The following is a 14,884-nucleotide window of genomic DNA, read 5'->3' as shown; positions in this document are numbered from 1 at the left end:
ATGCGCATTCCATTTCGACTTCATAATTTTCTGCGCTCTGATTGGTCCGTGGACCGGAAGTAATCACAGCGTGCGGTATGACGAACATTGTAAACAAATGTTTTAACGATTGAGCGGAGGAATGCCACCCGAAGGGAAACTCGTTGGAGTAAGTACGTTTATTATAATGTACGCAAGAACACGATCGTGTGCTAACATTAGCCACAAAGCTAATAAAAGTAATGGTGGCAAAATAACAATGTGGTATAAAGTGCTATCTTAGCCTTCGACATGTGTGCGCGAAAATGTCCGCTTAAAACCTGAGCTCAAATGTTGAATCCTGAAAACAAACCGGTGTTCCTCAAATTTGAAAATTCCTGATTTACTAGATAGTTAGCGTTAGAATGCTACAGCTAAGTCCGATTTGTTTTGAATCCTCAAGGAAGCTTGCAAGAGTAACTATTTGATAGTTGTCGTCATTGTAATTGTTTCTTCCCTTTTTATTTTCAGGATGTTGTGCGAATTAATTTTCACCTCACTATGGTTCCTGTTTGTCATCTTCTGGGTGGAGACCAGTGTATGGTTCTTCCTCGCGGTGTTCTACCATGATCGAGCCTTGTACCTTTGGGAAGATGGGTGAGACATTTACTTCTCAGAATAACACTCAAGACTCAGATATAGTTCATATTTTAATAAGTCTAAAGAAATAAAATATGTATCATGTTATTCTTCAGCCCTGATACCAGACCAGCATTTTATTTTGAATCTCACCTTGCCTTGTGTTTCTTCACAGAGTTGGTTCCCACTTGCAGAGAGAAATGTAGTCCATGGACATGAACATCTGGGAGCACCTCCTGAATGTTTTGAGATGTGTGTGTCCACACCGTAATGCCTTTTTTTGTTAGTTTTTTAATACTTATCTGCAATAGATGCACACGGAACAAAGGGTATGGATGGAGCTCTGCCGGGACCTGTTGTTGCCTTCATGTTTTGACTTTTGGAGATGATGGAGAAATGATTAGTGACTTCTGTGAGTTGATATACTAGTTTGATATACGAATAATTTTAATCTTGTGGGATGTTTATGTCGATTACACTGCCGTTCTATGCAGCTTCGATCGTCGCTTTTTGAAGCCATGTTTGAGATTGCAATATATGTTTCCAGTCATATTAGCAAACTATTTTGTGATGAAATGTAAATGTGCATATTGGATATGTTGGAGCCAAACATGATCAAATACAAACATCATGTGATGTCTTTTGTTATCAAGAACGACAGGGGGTGGGCGGTTCAAATATAGATGTAAAATATTTAATTTTAACATGTAATGAATTCTTTTTGGTTCAAATTTTAATTAATTATAATTAACCAAATAAATATAAAACTAAATGTGTTTGTTAAATGATTTATTCTAGTATCTTTTCACATGATTTACCCCAAAGCCGTGACGTACAAGACCAAAACCAAATGAACCCAAGCCTTGTGTTACAGGACTACAGACAACAGGGGGCGCTCTCAAAATCTTTGATTACATTTTAAGACCATCTCAGTAAAGCACTTCCGACAGAGTTCGCTTAATGGAGGGTAAATTTCGATAATTTCGTGTTTCTTTCTCTTTATTCAGAGGATCCACTTGTTTTCGTCGAGAATATTATTTAAAGCGGACATTTTGGAATCCGCTTCGTGCTATAATGGCGCCGACGATTCAGACGCAAGCACAACGCGAGGACGGCCACAGGTAAAACATGTTAGGGGCTAGCTTTGCAGCTAACTTGTCACTAATTAGTCTCGTATTAGCAAATATGGCGTAATTGTTGTTTTTGTTTAAAGGCGAGTTAATTATGCATTCGTGATTGTTCTCATAATACACCAATTGTACCTGTCTGTCAAACTTCATGCAATCTCGTGATAAACGGGAGTTCGATGGTAGAATCTCGCAGCTGCACATAAAAACAAATTGAAAACTACTACGACCAAACTAATTTTGAAATTTTTGCATGGCAGATGACATATTCATTTTGATTGGTTAATTATCAATCTCTTTTTTTGACCCTCTTTCAGTCGGCCGTCATCACACAGAACTGTCCCTGAGCGGTAAGTCGTGCTGATATGTCATTTTTTTTTTTACTTTAAATGGAAATATCAAATAATTTGTGACAATATTTTGTGTCCACAACAGGTCAGGTGTGGTCTGTCGGGTGAAATACTGCAACAGCCTGCCCGATATCCCGTTTGACCCCAAATTCATCACATACCCGTTTGATCAGCACAGGTACTGTCATTACCTCTTTCTATTCTTACCATTATGGACGTAAACAGATTTAGTCATTTTCTTGTTGCCATGGTAACAGGTTTGTACAGTACAAAGCTACATCTCTGGAGAAACAGCATAAGCACGAGCTTCTGACCGAGCCGGACCTCGGTGTCACCATCGATCTCATCAACCCGGACACGTACCGTATAGACCCTAACAGTAAGCTTCTCTAATCATGGCCTCCATTCCACTGGAAGCTGAGTTGTGTTAGAAATGAAACGCAACTGAAGTGATTCTTTTGCAATCCAATTTTTGTTTCAGTACTCTTGGATCCAGCTGATGAAAAACTGTTAGAAGAGGACATCCAGGCTCCGTCCAGCTCCAAGAGGTAAATAAAAAAAAAAAAAGCTGAGCTCACCCAGATTGCGTGAGATGCCTTTAGAGATGTTTATACTTTTTTTTTTTTTTTTTGTTCTCCACCCTTTAAGATCCCAGCAGCACGCTAAGGTGGTGCCTTGGATGAGAAAGACGGAATATATTTCCACCGAGTTCAACAGATACGGCGTCTCCAATGAGAAAGTGGAAGTCAAGTGAGTTGATGGTCAAGTGGCATCGCACGTTTATCTGCGAGCGAGCACAACGTCATCGTGTGTTTGCGCTTAGGATCGGCGTGTCTGTCAAGCAACAGTTCACAGAAGAGGAAATCTACAAGGACAGAGACAGCCAAATCTCCGCCATTGAGAAAACTTTTGAGGACGCACAGAAAGGGGTGAGGGCTCAGTCGCTTGACAGACACTTCAATACTGCAATGCTTTTCTTTTTTAAATTCTATTGCGGTCTAACACATCTCTTCAGTGAAATATTTGTGTTGACCACTAGATGGGGGTACACTTTAGTTTGTGTATTTCATTTCATATCTAAAAGCACCTTTTGCATTCAGATCGCTCAGCACTACAGCAAACCTCGAGTTACTCCTGTGGAGGTTTTGCCTGTCTTCCCGGATTTCAAGGTAAGCTTCTAACTTTTCCATCTGCTCAGGTGACATCAAGCGTCACTAAAAAGAAAGTGGCGACTGGTTTCCCGATGCATAATGTTGTCCGTGTGCCTCGGCAGATGTGGATCAACCCGTGCGCTCAGGTCATCTTCGACTCGGATCCCGCTCCCAAAGACATGTCGGCAATTGCAGGCGTGGAAATGATGTCCCAAGCCATGATCAGGTAGCGGTCAAAAAAAAGAATGATCAAAATATCGGGCTAGAGTAACAAACAACTTTCCACGCACGCAGAGGCATGATGGACGAGGAAGGGAACCAGTTTGTGGCCTACTTCCTGCCCAACGAGGACACGCTTCGCAAACGGAAGCGAGACTGCGACGAGGGGCTGGACTACATGCCTGAGGATCTGTAAGAGATGACGAGACGAGAAGTCGCTTCATTAGGTACGCTTTGTTTATCAGGTGGCTTCTTTTTCCTTTTCAGCTACGACTACAAGATCGCCAGGGAGTACAACTGGAACGTGAAGAACAAAGCCAGCAAGGGCTACGAGGAGAATTACTTTTTCATCTTCAGAGATGGCGACGGGGTTTACTACAACGAGCTGGAAACAAGGTTCGGCGCGGTCCAATGTGTCTTGCGTGTATTAACCGGTGTTGCGTGTTGATGTTGACTCACGTGTGGCGCAGAGTGCGTCTGAGCAAGAGGCGAGCCAAGGCGGGCGCGCAGTCCACCACCAACGCCGTGCTGGTGTGCAAGCACAGAGACATGAACGAGAAGGAACTCGAGGCCCAGGTCAATCTTCACCATCCAAAGACTTTTATTTTTTCCCTTTCTTCTTCTTCTTCCTCCCCCCCACCGCTGATGACTCTCTGTTCGTTTGATTGACAGGAAGCCCGAAAAGCTCAGCTGGAGAACCACGAGCCCGAGGATGAAGAGGAAGACATGGACATGGACAAGGACTCTGGTTAGTCATCCTTTATTCTCTCAAGACAGCAGTGTGACACTTTTTTTTTAAATCATGAAAATATCATCCCATTTGATATTTTGTCTGCTATTTATTTTATTGTAATAAGACCCCAAAATACAATTATTCAGAAATAGTATATATTTCATGTATTTATTTACATAAAATTGCCAATGTAAGTATTTTATTATATTTTTGTTTAAATAACGTAAGTAACGTGTGATGTTTTAATTTTTTATATTTTTAAACCCCCTCCAGGCGATGACAAAGAGAGAGGCAGCGGCAGCGAGGCGGAGAATTCCGCCAGCGAGTCAGACAGGGACGACGAAGAGCCAGAGAGGCGGGCGCCAGAGGAGGAGGACGACGACGAAGTCCGAGACAGAGCCAAGATTAAGAACAAGAGGAGGCGGTCGAGCGGAAGCGAGAGCGGCGAGGACCGCACCCGCGAGATGCGGGACGAGGAGGAGATCTTTGGCAGCGACGATGATGAAGACAGCGACAACGAGCCGAAGAGGAGCAGCGGCGAGGATGCCAGCGACGACGACGAGCGAGGAGGAGGAAGCGGAGGCGGCGTCAGGAGTCTCAGCGCCTCCCCGGCTCCCAGTGAGCACAGCAGTGAGCACTCGGAGGCTCAGGCGCCGAGTGCCAGCGCCAGCGAGAGGGCGTCGGATTCCAGCGATGCCAGTGACTCTGAATGATTGCGCAATCATCTTCAAGTCTTCACTTTTCATAATATGTAGACTTGTGATGCGAACATCGCTCTTGTGACTTTTGTCTTTGAAGCAGAACGTAAAAATGTTTTTTTAACATGATGTCATAGCGTCACATCCAAATAAATGTTAAGCTCATTTTTAAGAATTCCACTCGTTTTTCTGGCCTTTTAAAGCAATCAAATTAGTCTTGCTAGTGATGTGGATTTTTAATTTCAACTCTATATTCACCAGTAATCTAACCAATACAAGTTGAAAAGTGAAAAATTTGAATGATATTGAGTCACCCACGCGAGTTAAACGTAATAATATTTTCTTAATCACCAATTATCTTCGGTTTTGCCGTCCAGACGTATGACGTCACACGCATGACGCTCGCCTACGTCACACGGCAACTAAGAAAACTGAAGTACATTTCTTGCCAGGCGTCTACTCTTGTATTGTAATAAACACTTTTTTTTGTACATACATTCTTTGACTTTGTCGGATCCACAGCGGGAATATCTTTCTCATGGACACCACTACGACGGAGAATCGGAATGTACGCCTCTCGCTGCTACGGCAACATTATTGCTAGCAAAACTTGCTAAGCTACGACGAGGCTAGCGCTAAGCTATGCATTACGCGTTAGCTTCGGCTCGCTAAAAGCACCCACAAAGCGACAAAGGTAAACAACTTTGTGTCTTGTCCATGTATGTTCAGGTAATAAAAACACCGAGGTCGAATTTATTAGACGTGGCCACGTTTTTTGAAGTGTTTTGAGGCAGTAGCAACAGCGTCAACGAAAAACAATACAAATCCCTCCCAATCACTAGCAAGGCCGACTTTGCTAGCTCTGGTTAGCTTATTCCAGCTGTCTGAGTCGTCGAGAAGTCTCTTTTTATTCTCCGGTGACTATTCTTGGGGACAGTATTGTGACCAAAAGCCTCCGTTGGAGTGTTAATATCGGTTGTATAGCTGCGAATGTTACAGGTGTTACCATTTTGTAGTGACGGGCGAGTTTTTGACATGCTAAATTACACTTGCCGGTCGCCCAGTTGTATATAATGTACTGCACTGTACGTGTGGACACATTTTGATTCAGTGGGTAATGTACTATGTGGTATAAAGCAAAAACAAAAAAAATGTTTCTTAAAAATAGGCACTATGACACCGCCCATTTTATGACTTGAAGAATAATGTATCTGCGATTTCATTCCTCCCACCCTCATGGTTCGATTTAATATGCAAGTATATTTTCAAGGTCTTCTTCCGATGTATATATATATTTTATATTAAACGCAAGCCACAAACTAATATGTATTACTGTAATAAACAATATAAGATTCATTATACATAAATGTTTTGTATTTTTTAGGGTAGCTTACATTACAATATATGCAAATGAACCATCAGATAAAACGAGTTTTACCTACTTTCTAACTTTAACCTAATGAAACCCAAGACGAGACGTTGCGGAATGCAAAAACATTAAACTCACTTTGACAACACAGGTTGTATTCTGTTATCATAGAGGATCATTTCATGTTTGTATGTAGCTATGATTCTTTTTAAAGTGCTCTATAAATAAAGTTGACTTGAGTTTTAAGGTATTAAAGACTGCTAATTCAAATGCTAATAATATTCCTTTCTGTAGCTTTTTTTAGGTGACCAATATGATCCCAAGCATGCAAGAGTGACGACAATCTATTTGGACTCCTCCTATCGGGATTACTTTCCAAGGAATCCCCCAAACAGCCCACACTGTGACTTGCCAAGATTTCCCATTATGTTTTGCTGCACGTGAACCATGTGAGGGTCTCTGAGTTGGCGTCTGGGGAAAAGACTTGACCCTGTCTGTCCCTGAAAATTGTGCTTCCCCACCCCGTGGTCCCCCCCTCCCCCTTCATTCCCCTCACCCCGCCCTCACATTCCCCATCTCCTTACCTAAAAAAGGAGACACGCCATGATGTTCAGAGACCAGGTAGGTATCCTCACGGACTGGTTCAAGGGCTGGAACGAGTGCGAACAGACAGTGGCCCTGTTATCCCTCCTCAAGAGGGTGTCCCGCACCCAGGCTCGCTTTTTACACATTTGCCTTGAACACTGGTTGGCGGACTGCACAGAGATTCATATCTTGGAAGCAGAGGCCAACAATGCAGGTAGATGAATACATATTTCCACGCTGGTGTACAGTGGAACCTCGGTCGGTCGCAAGATAATGATAGTCGGAGTTAGAACTGGAAAGAAAGAATGTTAAAAATGTCTAATGAGGTTGCCGAAGTCCATTTGGGGAAAGTGCAAAATAAAAAAGAGGTATGCTAGCATCTTTGGAGGTTCCCCTGTATATCCAGCTTGTTGTGTGATCATCATAAAGAAGCAGCACTGATGGAATGTTCTCTGTCCTCAGCCATAGTCAACCAGTGGCATCAGGAGCCCAAGGAGAAAGTGGTGTCCTTGCTCTTGTCCCATCTGCCTTTGTTGCAGCCACGCAACAGCGAGGCCAAATGTGAGTACATGAAGCTGCTGCAGAAGGTGTTGAGTCACACCATTGAGAGTAGCTTGTTTGTGGAGGAGAGCAGACAGCTACTGTCCTACGCGCTAATCCACCCCGCCACCACGCTGGAGGACCGCACGTCCTTGGCTATGTGGCTCAACCATCTAGAGGAACACCTATCCGGCGGCTATGCGCCGGCCACACGGGCGCCCCCCAGCCCGTACCACCCGCGTCAGGGTTCAGATGAATGGGCCGGCTCGGCCGAGGGCCTGGAGCCCGGCCAGGCCTGGCACGACAAGTCCCCCTCGTCCAGCACGTCTCCTGCAGGCCAGAACGGGCACATGACTTTTCCGGGCGGATTGTCCTCTCCTGTCAACAGCAATAATACAGGTTTATTTTTAGCTCCTGCTGTCAGAACTGCAAACAACACACCGTTTTATTTAAAAAAAAATTCTTTGTCTTCACAAACTGTTCCTTATTCCCAGGACTAGGCGGGCAGATGCAGCCCAGCCCTCTGAAGAAATCCGCCATCCCGTCTGGTTCGTGTAACTCTGATTGGCTCGGTCAGGATGACATGGGAAGCCGGCAGAACTTCCTCCCGACGGACCACGCGCCGCTCTCCCCGCAGAGCAGCGTGGCGTCCTCGGGCAGCGAACAGACCGAAGACCAGGGCTCGGTACGCAACACCTTCCAGGAGGACGGCAGCGGCATGAAAGGTCAGACGACTTTCTCAGTCGTGTGTGACGCGGCAGTATTTGAAGATGACCTCTGCTTTATCGCAGATGTTCCCGCGTGGTTGAAAAGTCTCCGCCTTCACAAGTATGCATCGCTTTTCTCCCAAATGAGCTACGAGGAGATGATGATTCTCACGGAGCATCATCTGGAATCTCAGGTTTGTGATAGATCCACGCTGACATTCCAACAAAATCCCCGGATTTCAATGGCTATCATTTTGATTGAGCCGCTGATGAAGAAGTCTGCAGAATTATGCACTGTCAGCCCATCCGGACCTTGCAATGACAACAAGATTCCACCAGATGGCGCCACAGTATTACAGTATTGCCTCTAAATTGACTTCAAATATGTATAATTTGCGTTGGGAAAATTCATGGGATGAGCCTCGCCTCAGTTCACTCGAGGCCCTATAAAAAGTGGATTGCTACCGGTGGATGTCTCATCAACGGTAAACACTTGTGTTCTTAAAGCTGATAATAATACATCACCTTTCAAACGAGGCATGAAATGAAAGAATGTAGCCCGCCGGTCACACGATTGTTGTCACCCCCCCCGCCCCCCCCTCGGCTTGAATGAAACAGATGGTGATTATTTTTTTAGTTGTGTAGCTCGGGCAAGAAGTGACACGTCGTCTTGTTATCGCCTTCCTTTTTAGAACGTCACCAAGGGAGCGCGGCATAAAATTGCCTTGAGCATCCAAAAACTGCGCGAGCGGCAGAGTGTCCTCAAGTCTTTGGAAAAGGTAATTTACACGAGTTTTGTTTGAGTATATTTTCTGGGCTAAATAAAAAAAAGTAGAAGTTCATTTTCCAGGGTCAGGAAATTCCTTTTGGGTTTTAGTTACATCTTGTGGCGTGTTCGCAGGACATTTTGGAAGGAGGAAACCTACGCAACGCTCTGCAGGAGCTACAACAGATCATCATCACGCCTATCAAGGCCTACAGCACGTTGACGCAGACCCCGCAGGAGCCGGCCGGCTCCCCTCCCGAAGCCGCAAAGTCGGCCACGGATAAAGACGCGGCCCCCGAGGGATTCCATTCCCACAGCGACGGAGACTCCTCGGTGACGCCCATTTCGGACGGTGACATTGCCGGACAGTTCACCCGAGTCATGGGCAAAGGTAAGAAGCACCTGTTTGTTTGACTTCATATTACAAATCTCTGCAAGTTGAATTTAATTCCGGAACGAGTGTCTTCCTGTGGATATTGTCATTGATTTCCCAGGACATGACTGAACGGAAGCATACTTAAGTGCTTTCTCGAGTTGATTGTATCATCTAATAAGTTATTAATTGTCCTTGTCAGTGTTCTGGACTCTTTCCACATGAACGGGCTCGCTTCTTTTGTTTCAGTGTGCACGCAACTGCTCGTGTCCAGGCCAGATGAGGAAAATATCAGCTGCTACCTCCAGCTCATCGAGAAATGTCTAATTCATGAGGTAAGTGTAGTCGATGTCTTTCCTGCAAATAGTGTCCAGGAGCAGAGGAGTGTTTATTGATTTTGCTACAGACGAGGGCGGAGACCTTAACAGTCGTAAATCTTGCAGACGCTGAAAGAAATATCGAGATCAAATTGCACATCACCGTCGAACGAGTCGGTTGAACTTTGTTGTGTGTCTTCGTTCTTTGAAGGCTTTCACAGAAACCCACAAGAAACGTCTGGTTTCTTGGAAGCAGCAGGTCCTCAAACTGCTCCGCCTGGTCCCTCGGAAAGCCATGCTGGACATGCCCGTGTACCGACAGAAAGGGTGAGCCCGGCGCCCCTCCCAATCCGAACCGCCGTACGTTCAGCAAAGTCAAAACGGAGTTCTGTTTTTCTTCCAGCTGGGCCTACGGGTCCAACTCCCTCCCCACAGCGGGCTCTGTGAGCGGAGGCGTGGGCCGGCGGGGCCAGAGGCAGTTTCAGATAACCCCCCGCGGACTCCAGGCGGGGCGCATAGGTCTGTTGAGTCCCGGCGGAATCGGCGGCGTCTCTCCTCGCCACACGCTCACCAGCCCCGCCGGGCTGGCAGGCCAAGGTCGCCAGGTCGGTACAGCTACCCGTCGAAAAAGACGACCGACTGACGTGACTCATCGGTACGTTTCTGTGTTTTTTTTAGAGCCTGTGGTTCGCCAACCCCGGAGGCAGTAACAGCATGCCAAGTCAAAGTCGCAGCTCCGTGCAGCGGACCCACTCGCTTCCTGTCCACACCTCCCCGCAAACCATGCTCATGTTCCAGCAGCAAGGTACTGTATCAACTCCTACCAGGTTATCAGTAGAACACTGATATTCGTCTTAGAAGATGAAGAATTCACTAAAATATTGTTTGTCTACATGTGTTTCTACACCATTTGTGTTCAACCTGTTAAAACTGCAACATAGTTGCGTAAGAGCATTAGTATTAAGCTAGTGGACTGTAAAGTTATGGCCCATCGTTGTTCTTTTTGTTTTATGCTTAATTTGAAAGTAAAATTCAACTTGGAATGATAATATATTCCTCATTTCATTACTTTTTTTTTTTAAATGCCCATTTTTTACAGTGCAGTCTGTGCCATTTTTCTTTTTTTCCCTGACTATAAACTATGTGCTTTGGCGCAATAACATTTGGGAAAGTAGACGCCTAGATGATTTGCATAAATACGTTATCAGTATTTTTACACGCTGAACACTTGTAAGTGACTCTGCTCATTTCTTTCCATACACCCAAAAGTAGCTTCTCACGCAACAATCGTGGAGAAGAAGCTTTGTCGCCTGACAGCCAGTGTGTAGCATCTGTCGTCCTTTGTGGGCAAATAAAAAAAGGTACATTGTGTATTTCAATGAATAGGCAGGAAACAGCCTCAAACATTTTCACAGGCGAGGCTGTGTGGCGAAAAAGGTCAGCGTTGACGCTGTCGGAACACGACAGGGCCATTAGAAGAGAAATCCGCAACACGACATCTGGCGTACCAGCGCTTGCGCGCGCTTCGCAGAATGTGCCGGATTGTTTACAGCCACACGCTGTTCGCTTCGTCTTGTTATTGTGCGTCTGGCACAGAAGGGAGCGCGGTCGGCGGCGCTCTGTTGCTAGAATACCATCAGTGACTTCTTTGTTTGTTTTGGTTCACTTGGTGAAGCCGTGCAGCATTTGTGCGATGCAATATTAACTCGTTGGATGAAATATTAACAGAATCTCCAAAATTGTTACTCGTATAGAAAAAAGATCCTGCTAACATTGCAACTCGCAATAGCACAAATTCCCTCTTTTAACTCAACGACTTTCCCCTTCTGTTGTTTTTTTTCCCCCCCCATGAATTGCTTCTTCGTACAATCCCATCTGGAGATGATGAAATAAATGTGGATTCAGTAATCCCACAGCAATTTAACACTGAATTATGTTTCTTTATTAGATTGCCAAGTTCCAGGCGCTGACCTGGAGATCAACCCAACGCTGGAGTCGCTGTGCCTCAGTATGACGGAGCACGCCTTAGGCGGTGAGTGAGCCCAATACGCTCTCCCTTTCCCCAAAAAAATACGAAAAATACGAGTGGTAAGGATAAAATGTCTTGACACGTTTTCATCCCCACCACAGACGGAACTGACCGGACATCGACGATATGAAAAGAAGACGAAAGAGAGGGGGGGAAGGAAAAAAAAAAAAAAAAAAGCTCCTCATCACCCAGCACAAAAATTACGTACGCTCGAGCAAACCAGGCAAAGCAGTCACTACATAATGACAAAAAAACTGTGTATATGTTCTCTAATATTTTTGTACTTTATTATATACAGCTAAGTTTATTATTACAAAAAAAAAGGAATACAGATAATTATTATATTGCAGGACAGGCAGGAAGGTTGCCGCCCGTGTCACTTGCAGGACTGTGACATGGCGCAATCGCGAGCGAGACAGATCGGTGCTGTCTTCAAAACGGCCCTTTTTGATTTCTCCTTCTTTTCCTTCTTCTGCACTGCCTCGCGTGTAGATCGGCCACATGGAAGGCACTTGTATACAAACGGCACTGGGCTGGAATTGGCTAATGAAGACACTTTTGAGAGCCCGAAAGGCGTCTGAAAAGGGTCCCCCCCCCCCCCCCCCCGGCCCTTGTTGAAACGGCGACTCGTCACCTCACGGTCATGCCGCCCAAAGGCGGGCGTCGCCTTTTATTCGAAGCGTTCCGCCCTGAAGACTCCTCCTCTCCACTAAAGCCAAAGAGAAGGGTTGTTCGGTCGATGGTCGACTCGGGAAAAAATTCCTGGCGACGGAATGGTTGAATTTTCTAAAGCAGTCGGAGAACGCTCGGCTGCGTTTTGTCTCCGTTATCCCTTTTTTTTTTTTTTTTTAAACTCCCTACTGGCGTCAATGATGATGAATTATCGCGTTGTGCCGAGGAGCGAGGGCCGGCCGAGGGTTGGGCTATTGCACAAGAGCTGATTTCAAACCTGGTTCCTCTCCAGGAACCCCAAGCACACGGGTCCTCGGTTTTTGAACATGCCATGGTCTCTCACTAACCTGCCGGGAAAAAAAACGACCTTATTTGAAAACAGGCCATAAATAGGTATCCAATGAAAAAAAGTAACCCAACATTGTAAAATGAGTAAGATTCTCATCTACGGAAAAAAAAAAAAACCTGATTGGGAATCCCTAAAATTATTTCAACTCTTGACAATCGGCCCCCCCAAAATACACCCTCTTTCCTCACACGTGACGATTTGATGACTCATGCGTTTCCAAGGTGCTCCAAGATGTCCGTATTTTTCCGTTAGTGTCTGTGTTTCAGTAAGCCCTCGACATTATCGCGTGGTATCAGTGTTGAATTTTTTTTTTTTTAAAACATAATAATAATGATGAATAAAGAAACAAAAGAAGCGGTCTTCTAACCCCGGCGTCTGTCTTGGAATGTGGCAGAGCGGAGGTGCATGTACCTTTTGGATATGGTCTCTCTTTTGGATCACTTTGTTTGTTCGGTTGCTTCATAAGGCAGGGATAACCGTTGGAGTTTTTTATTTTGGTGAAGATGGTCATACAGTGGAACCCCCAAAGTTGACTTCCGATTTAATCCAATCGGAAGTTTTGATGTTTCTACAAATTAAAATTGTGTTTTAACAGGGCGGGACCAATTTGGATTTTTGTTAGGCCGAGTCTGAGATTTTTCAGGATAAAACTCAGATAACCAATTAATCGGCTGATTATTATTATTTTTAAATATATAATCTTTTTGTGTAACGCTTAAAACAATGAAGATTGAAAAGTCACATTACTGTAGCATGCCCCATTTGGATAATTGTATCAAGTTGCTAGCTATGATTTCAGCGAAATATTTTTGCCAAAATAATTTTCTCTGACTGCCATTTAATAAATTCTATTTCTTTGATTGTACAAGAAGCAGCTAGACAATTTTCTATCTAACTAAAAATATTTGAAATGCCATTTAATTCCAAATTCTTTCATGACTTTGGAAGTTCCACTGTATACACAAAATTTTTGGGTTGTTTTTTTAAACTCTCCCTCGATATGGATAACTTCTGCTTTCTTTCTATAATCGCATGTTTTTACGGCACTGTTGTAGATAAGAGGTGAACGGACATCTTGCAACTAAAGTTGTGTGTATGCTTCAGCGTGTGCGTGTGTTTAAAAGCGCCTGTTTACATCTTTCTAAAAAAAATAATGCCCGTGTCATTATGTGAAAAAACCAGAACACCCCCTTTTTTTTTTTTTGCGGATTTTTAACATGTTGGCTTCACGGTGTCAAGTTATATTGCAGTCACGGTTTTCTTCAGAGCAGGCTCTTGGATACATCTGACTTACTAAAAAAAAAAAGAAGAAAAAAAAAAAAGACGCATCACGCTCGTGCCCGACATGGACCTCAAACAGCTGACATTTTTAGGACTTGTGTTACATATAGCTCGCATTACGAAGCGCTGCGGTAGAATGCGGTACAGTGGCCGTGCGGAATTATGATGCCCCGGCGGGGGCATCGCTGCGCTTTTCTGAGCCACGGTTGATGACTAACTTGTCAAACACTACACAACAATACAAGGCCAAGGAGTACTCCATGTTTACATTCCACTGATGCACTTCCAAGTCGTGTGTTTCTGCACACGGACAGGGGTGGGGAACCTGCGGCCTTCTCCCCGGTGGCTTGTGGTACACAAAAAGTTCTGAATGGACCTAAGGTCAACCTAATTCGACCTCTAAACTTTTCACTTCTCCGCATTTTAATACTTTTTAATTTTCTATATTTCTGGGTTCCATTAAAGTCATACTGCGTTTTGGTATCATCCTGACATTTCACCCAAAAAACGGATAATCCTTTGCTGGTAGCGCAAATATTTTGAATTTAGGATGGGCCTCAGAGGACTAAGTGGTTCCCCCATCCCTGCAACCGGTGCTTACAGTCATGCTGAGATCATCAATGTCCCTGCCAAGCTTGATTGATGAATTGAATGCAACCAGGCTGTTGCTTTTTGTCTTAACACAATTGATATAATTTTTTCCATTTCATTCAAGACTACCCAAATAGTTTCTGTTTTATGAAATCTTGTGCATCCCGTGCTTGCTTTTGTTTTGTCTTTTTTTTTTTTTTTTTTTTACTAAGTCCTATTTGTGAATGGTCTGAAGTGCAGCATTCGTCAAATCATTGACAGTCCAAATAAAGAGGTTCGGTTCTTTTTGCAACAGAATTGGTGGTTTGTCTTGGTGTCTCTTGGTAAAGACCAAATAATATTTCAATAAAGAATACTGCGCCCCATTAAAAGTATGATAAAATTATGAGGGGAGAAAACGTTTAAGACTTTTTATCCCGTTATATATTTT

The 14,884-nt window shown here is 44.2% G+C and overlaps 2 protein-coding genes and 1 long non-coding RNA gene across 3 annotated transcripts; all 3 read left to right on the top strand.

Annotated features, from left to right (window-relative positions):
* On the top strand, window positions 1-1,228 carry LOC125972039 (uncharacterized). Its single transcript, XR_007482675.1, has 3 exons — window positions 1-148; window positions 490-615; window positions 773-1,228. It is a non-coding gene; the product is annotated as an uncharacterized lncRNA (long non-coding RNA).
* A 274-nt stretch (window positions 1,229-1,502) lies between these two features.
* Window positions 1,503-5,050, top strand: paf1 (PAF1 homolog, Paf1/RNA polymerase II complex component). The gene is made up of 14 exons (XM_049725288.1): window positions 1,503-1,718; window positions 2,042-2,074; window positions 2,160-2,252; window positions 2,332-2,453; window positions 2,556-2,622; window positions 2,723-2,824; window positions 2,898-3,003; window positions 3,175-3,243; window positions 3,348-3,451; window positions 3,520-3,636; window positions 3,712-3,840; window positions 3,915-4,020; window positions 4,117-4,192; window positions 4,451-5,050. Exons 1-14 carry the CDS (start codon window positions 1,672-1,674, stop codon window positions 4,888-4,890), a joined length of 1,611 nt encoding a protein of 536 aa, XP_049581245.1. The 5' UTR covers window positions 1,503-1,671; the 3' UTR covers window positions 4,891-5,050.
* Window positions 5,051-5,203: 153 nt separating this feature from the next.
* LOC125972027 (protein Smaug homolog 2) lies at window positions 5,204-12,671 on the top strand. The gene is made up of 13 exons (XM_049725286.1): window positions 5,204-5,569; window positions 6,539-7,043; window positions 7,292-7,768; window positions 7,864-8,094; window positions 8,161-8,270; window positions 8,769-8,855; window positions 8,978-9,233; window positions 9,465-9,550; window positions 9,744-9,859; window positions 9,936-10,137; window positions 10,211-10,337; window positions 11,481-11,564; window positions 11,663-12,671. The coding sequence occupies exons 2-13, from the start codon at window positions 6,848-6,850 to the stop codon at window positions 11,689-11,691; spliced, it is 2,001 nt and encodes a 666-aa protein (XP_049581243.1). The 5' UTR covers window positions 5,204-5,569; window positions 6,539-6,847; the 3' UTR covers window positions 11,692-12,671.
* Window positions 12,672-14,884: the final 2,213 nt, after the last annotated feature.

The sequence above is a fragment of the Syngnathus scovelli genome, chromosome 7, assembly GCF_024217435.2.
Source record: "Syngnathus scovelli strain Florida chromosome 7, RoL_Ssco_1.2, whole genome shotgun sequence".
In the NCBI taxonomy this organism is placed as follows: Eukaryota; Metazoa; Chordata; class Actinopteri; order Syngnathiformes; family Syngnathidae; genus Syngnathus; species Syngnathus scovelli.
Note: the sequence above shows the minus strand (reverse complement) of the source record. Positions and strands in the feature narration are given on the sequence as shown.

Coding starts and splice junctions, on each gene's coding strand:
- LOC125972027 (XM_049725286.1), top strand. CDS start 6,848: ATGATGTTCAGAGACCAGGTAGGTATCCTCACGGACTGGTTCAAGGGC. Junction 7,769..7,863: donor TGTCAACAGCAATAATACAG/GTTTATTTTTAG, acceptor CCTTATTCCCAG/GACTAGGCGGGCAGATGCAG. Junction 8,856..8,977: donor TCCTCAAGTCTTTGGAAAAG/GTAATTTACACG, acceptor GCGTGTTCGCAG/GACATTTTGGAAGGAGGAAA.
- paf1 (XM_049725288.1), top strand. CDS start 1,672: ATGGCGCCGACGATTCAGACGCAAGCACAACGCGAGGACGGCCACAG. Junction 1,719..2,041: donor CAACGCGAGGACGGCCACAG/GTAAAACATGTT, acceptor ACCCTCTTTCAG/TCGGCCGTCATCACACAGAA. Junction 4,193..4,450: donor GGACATGGACAAGGACTCTG/GTTAGTCATCCT, acceptor AACCCCCTCCAG/GCGATGACAAAGAGAGAGGC.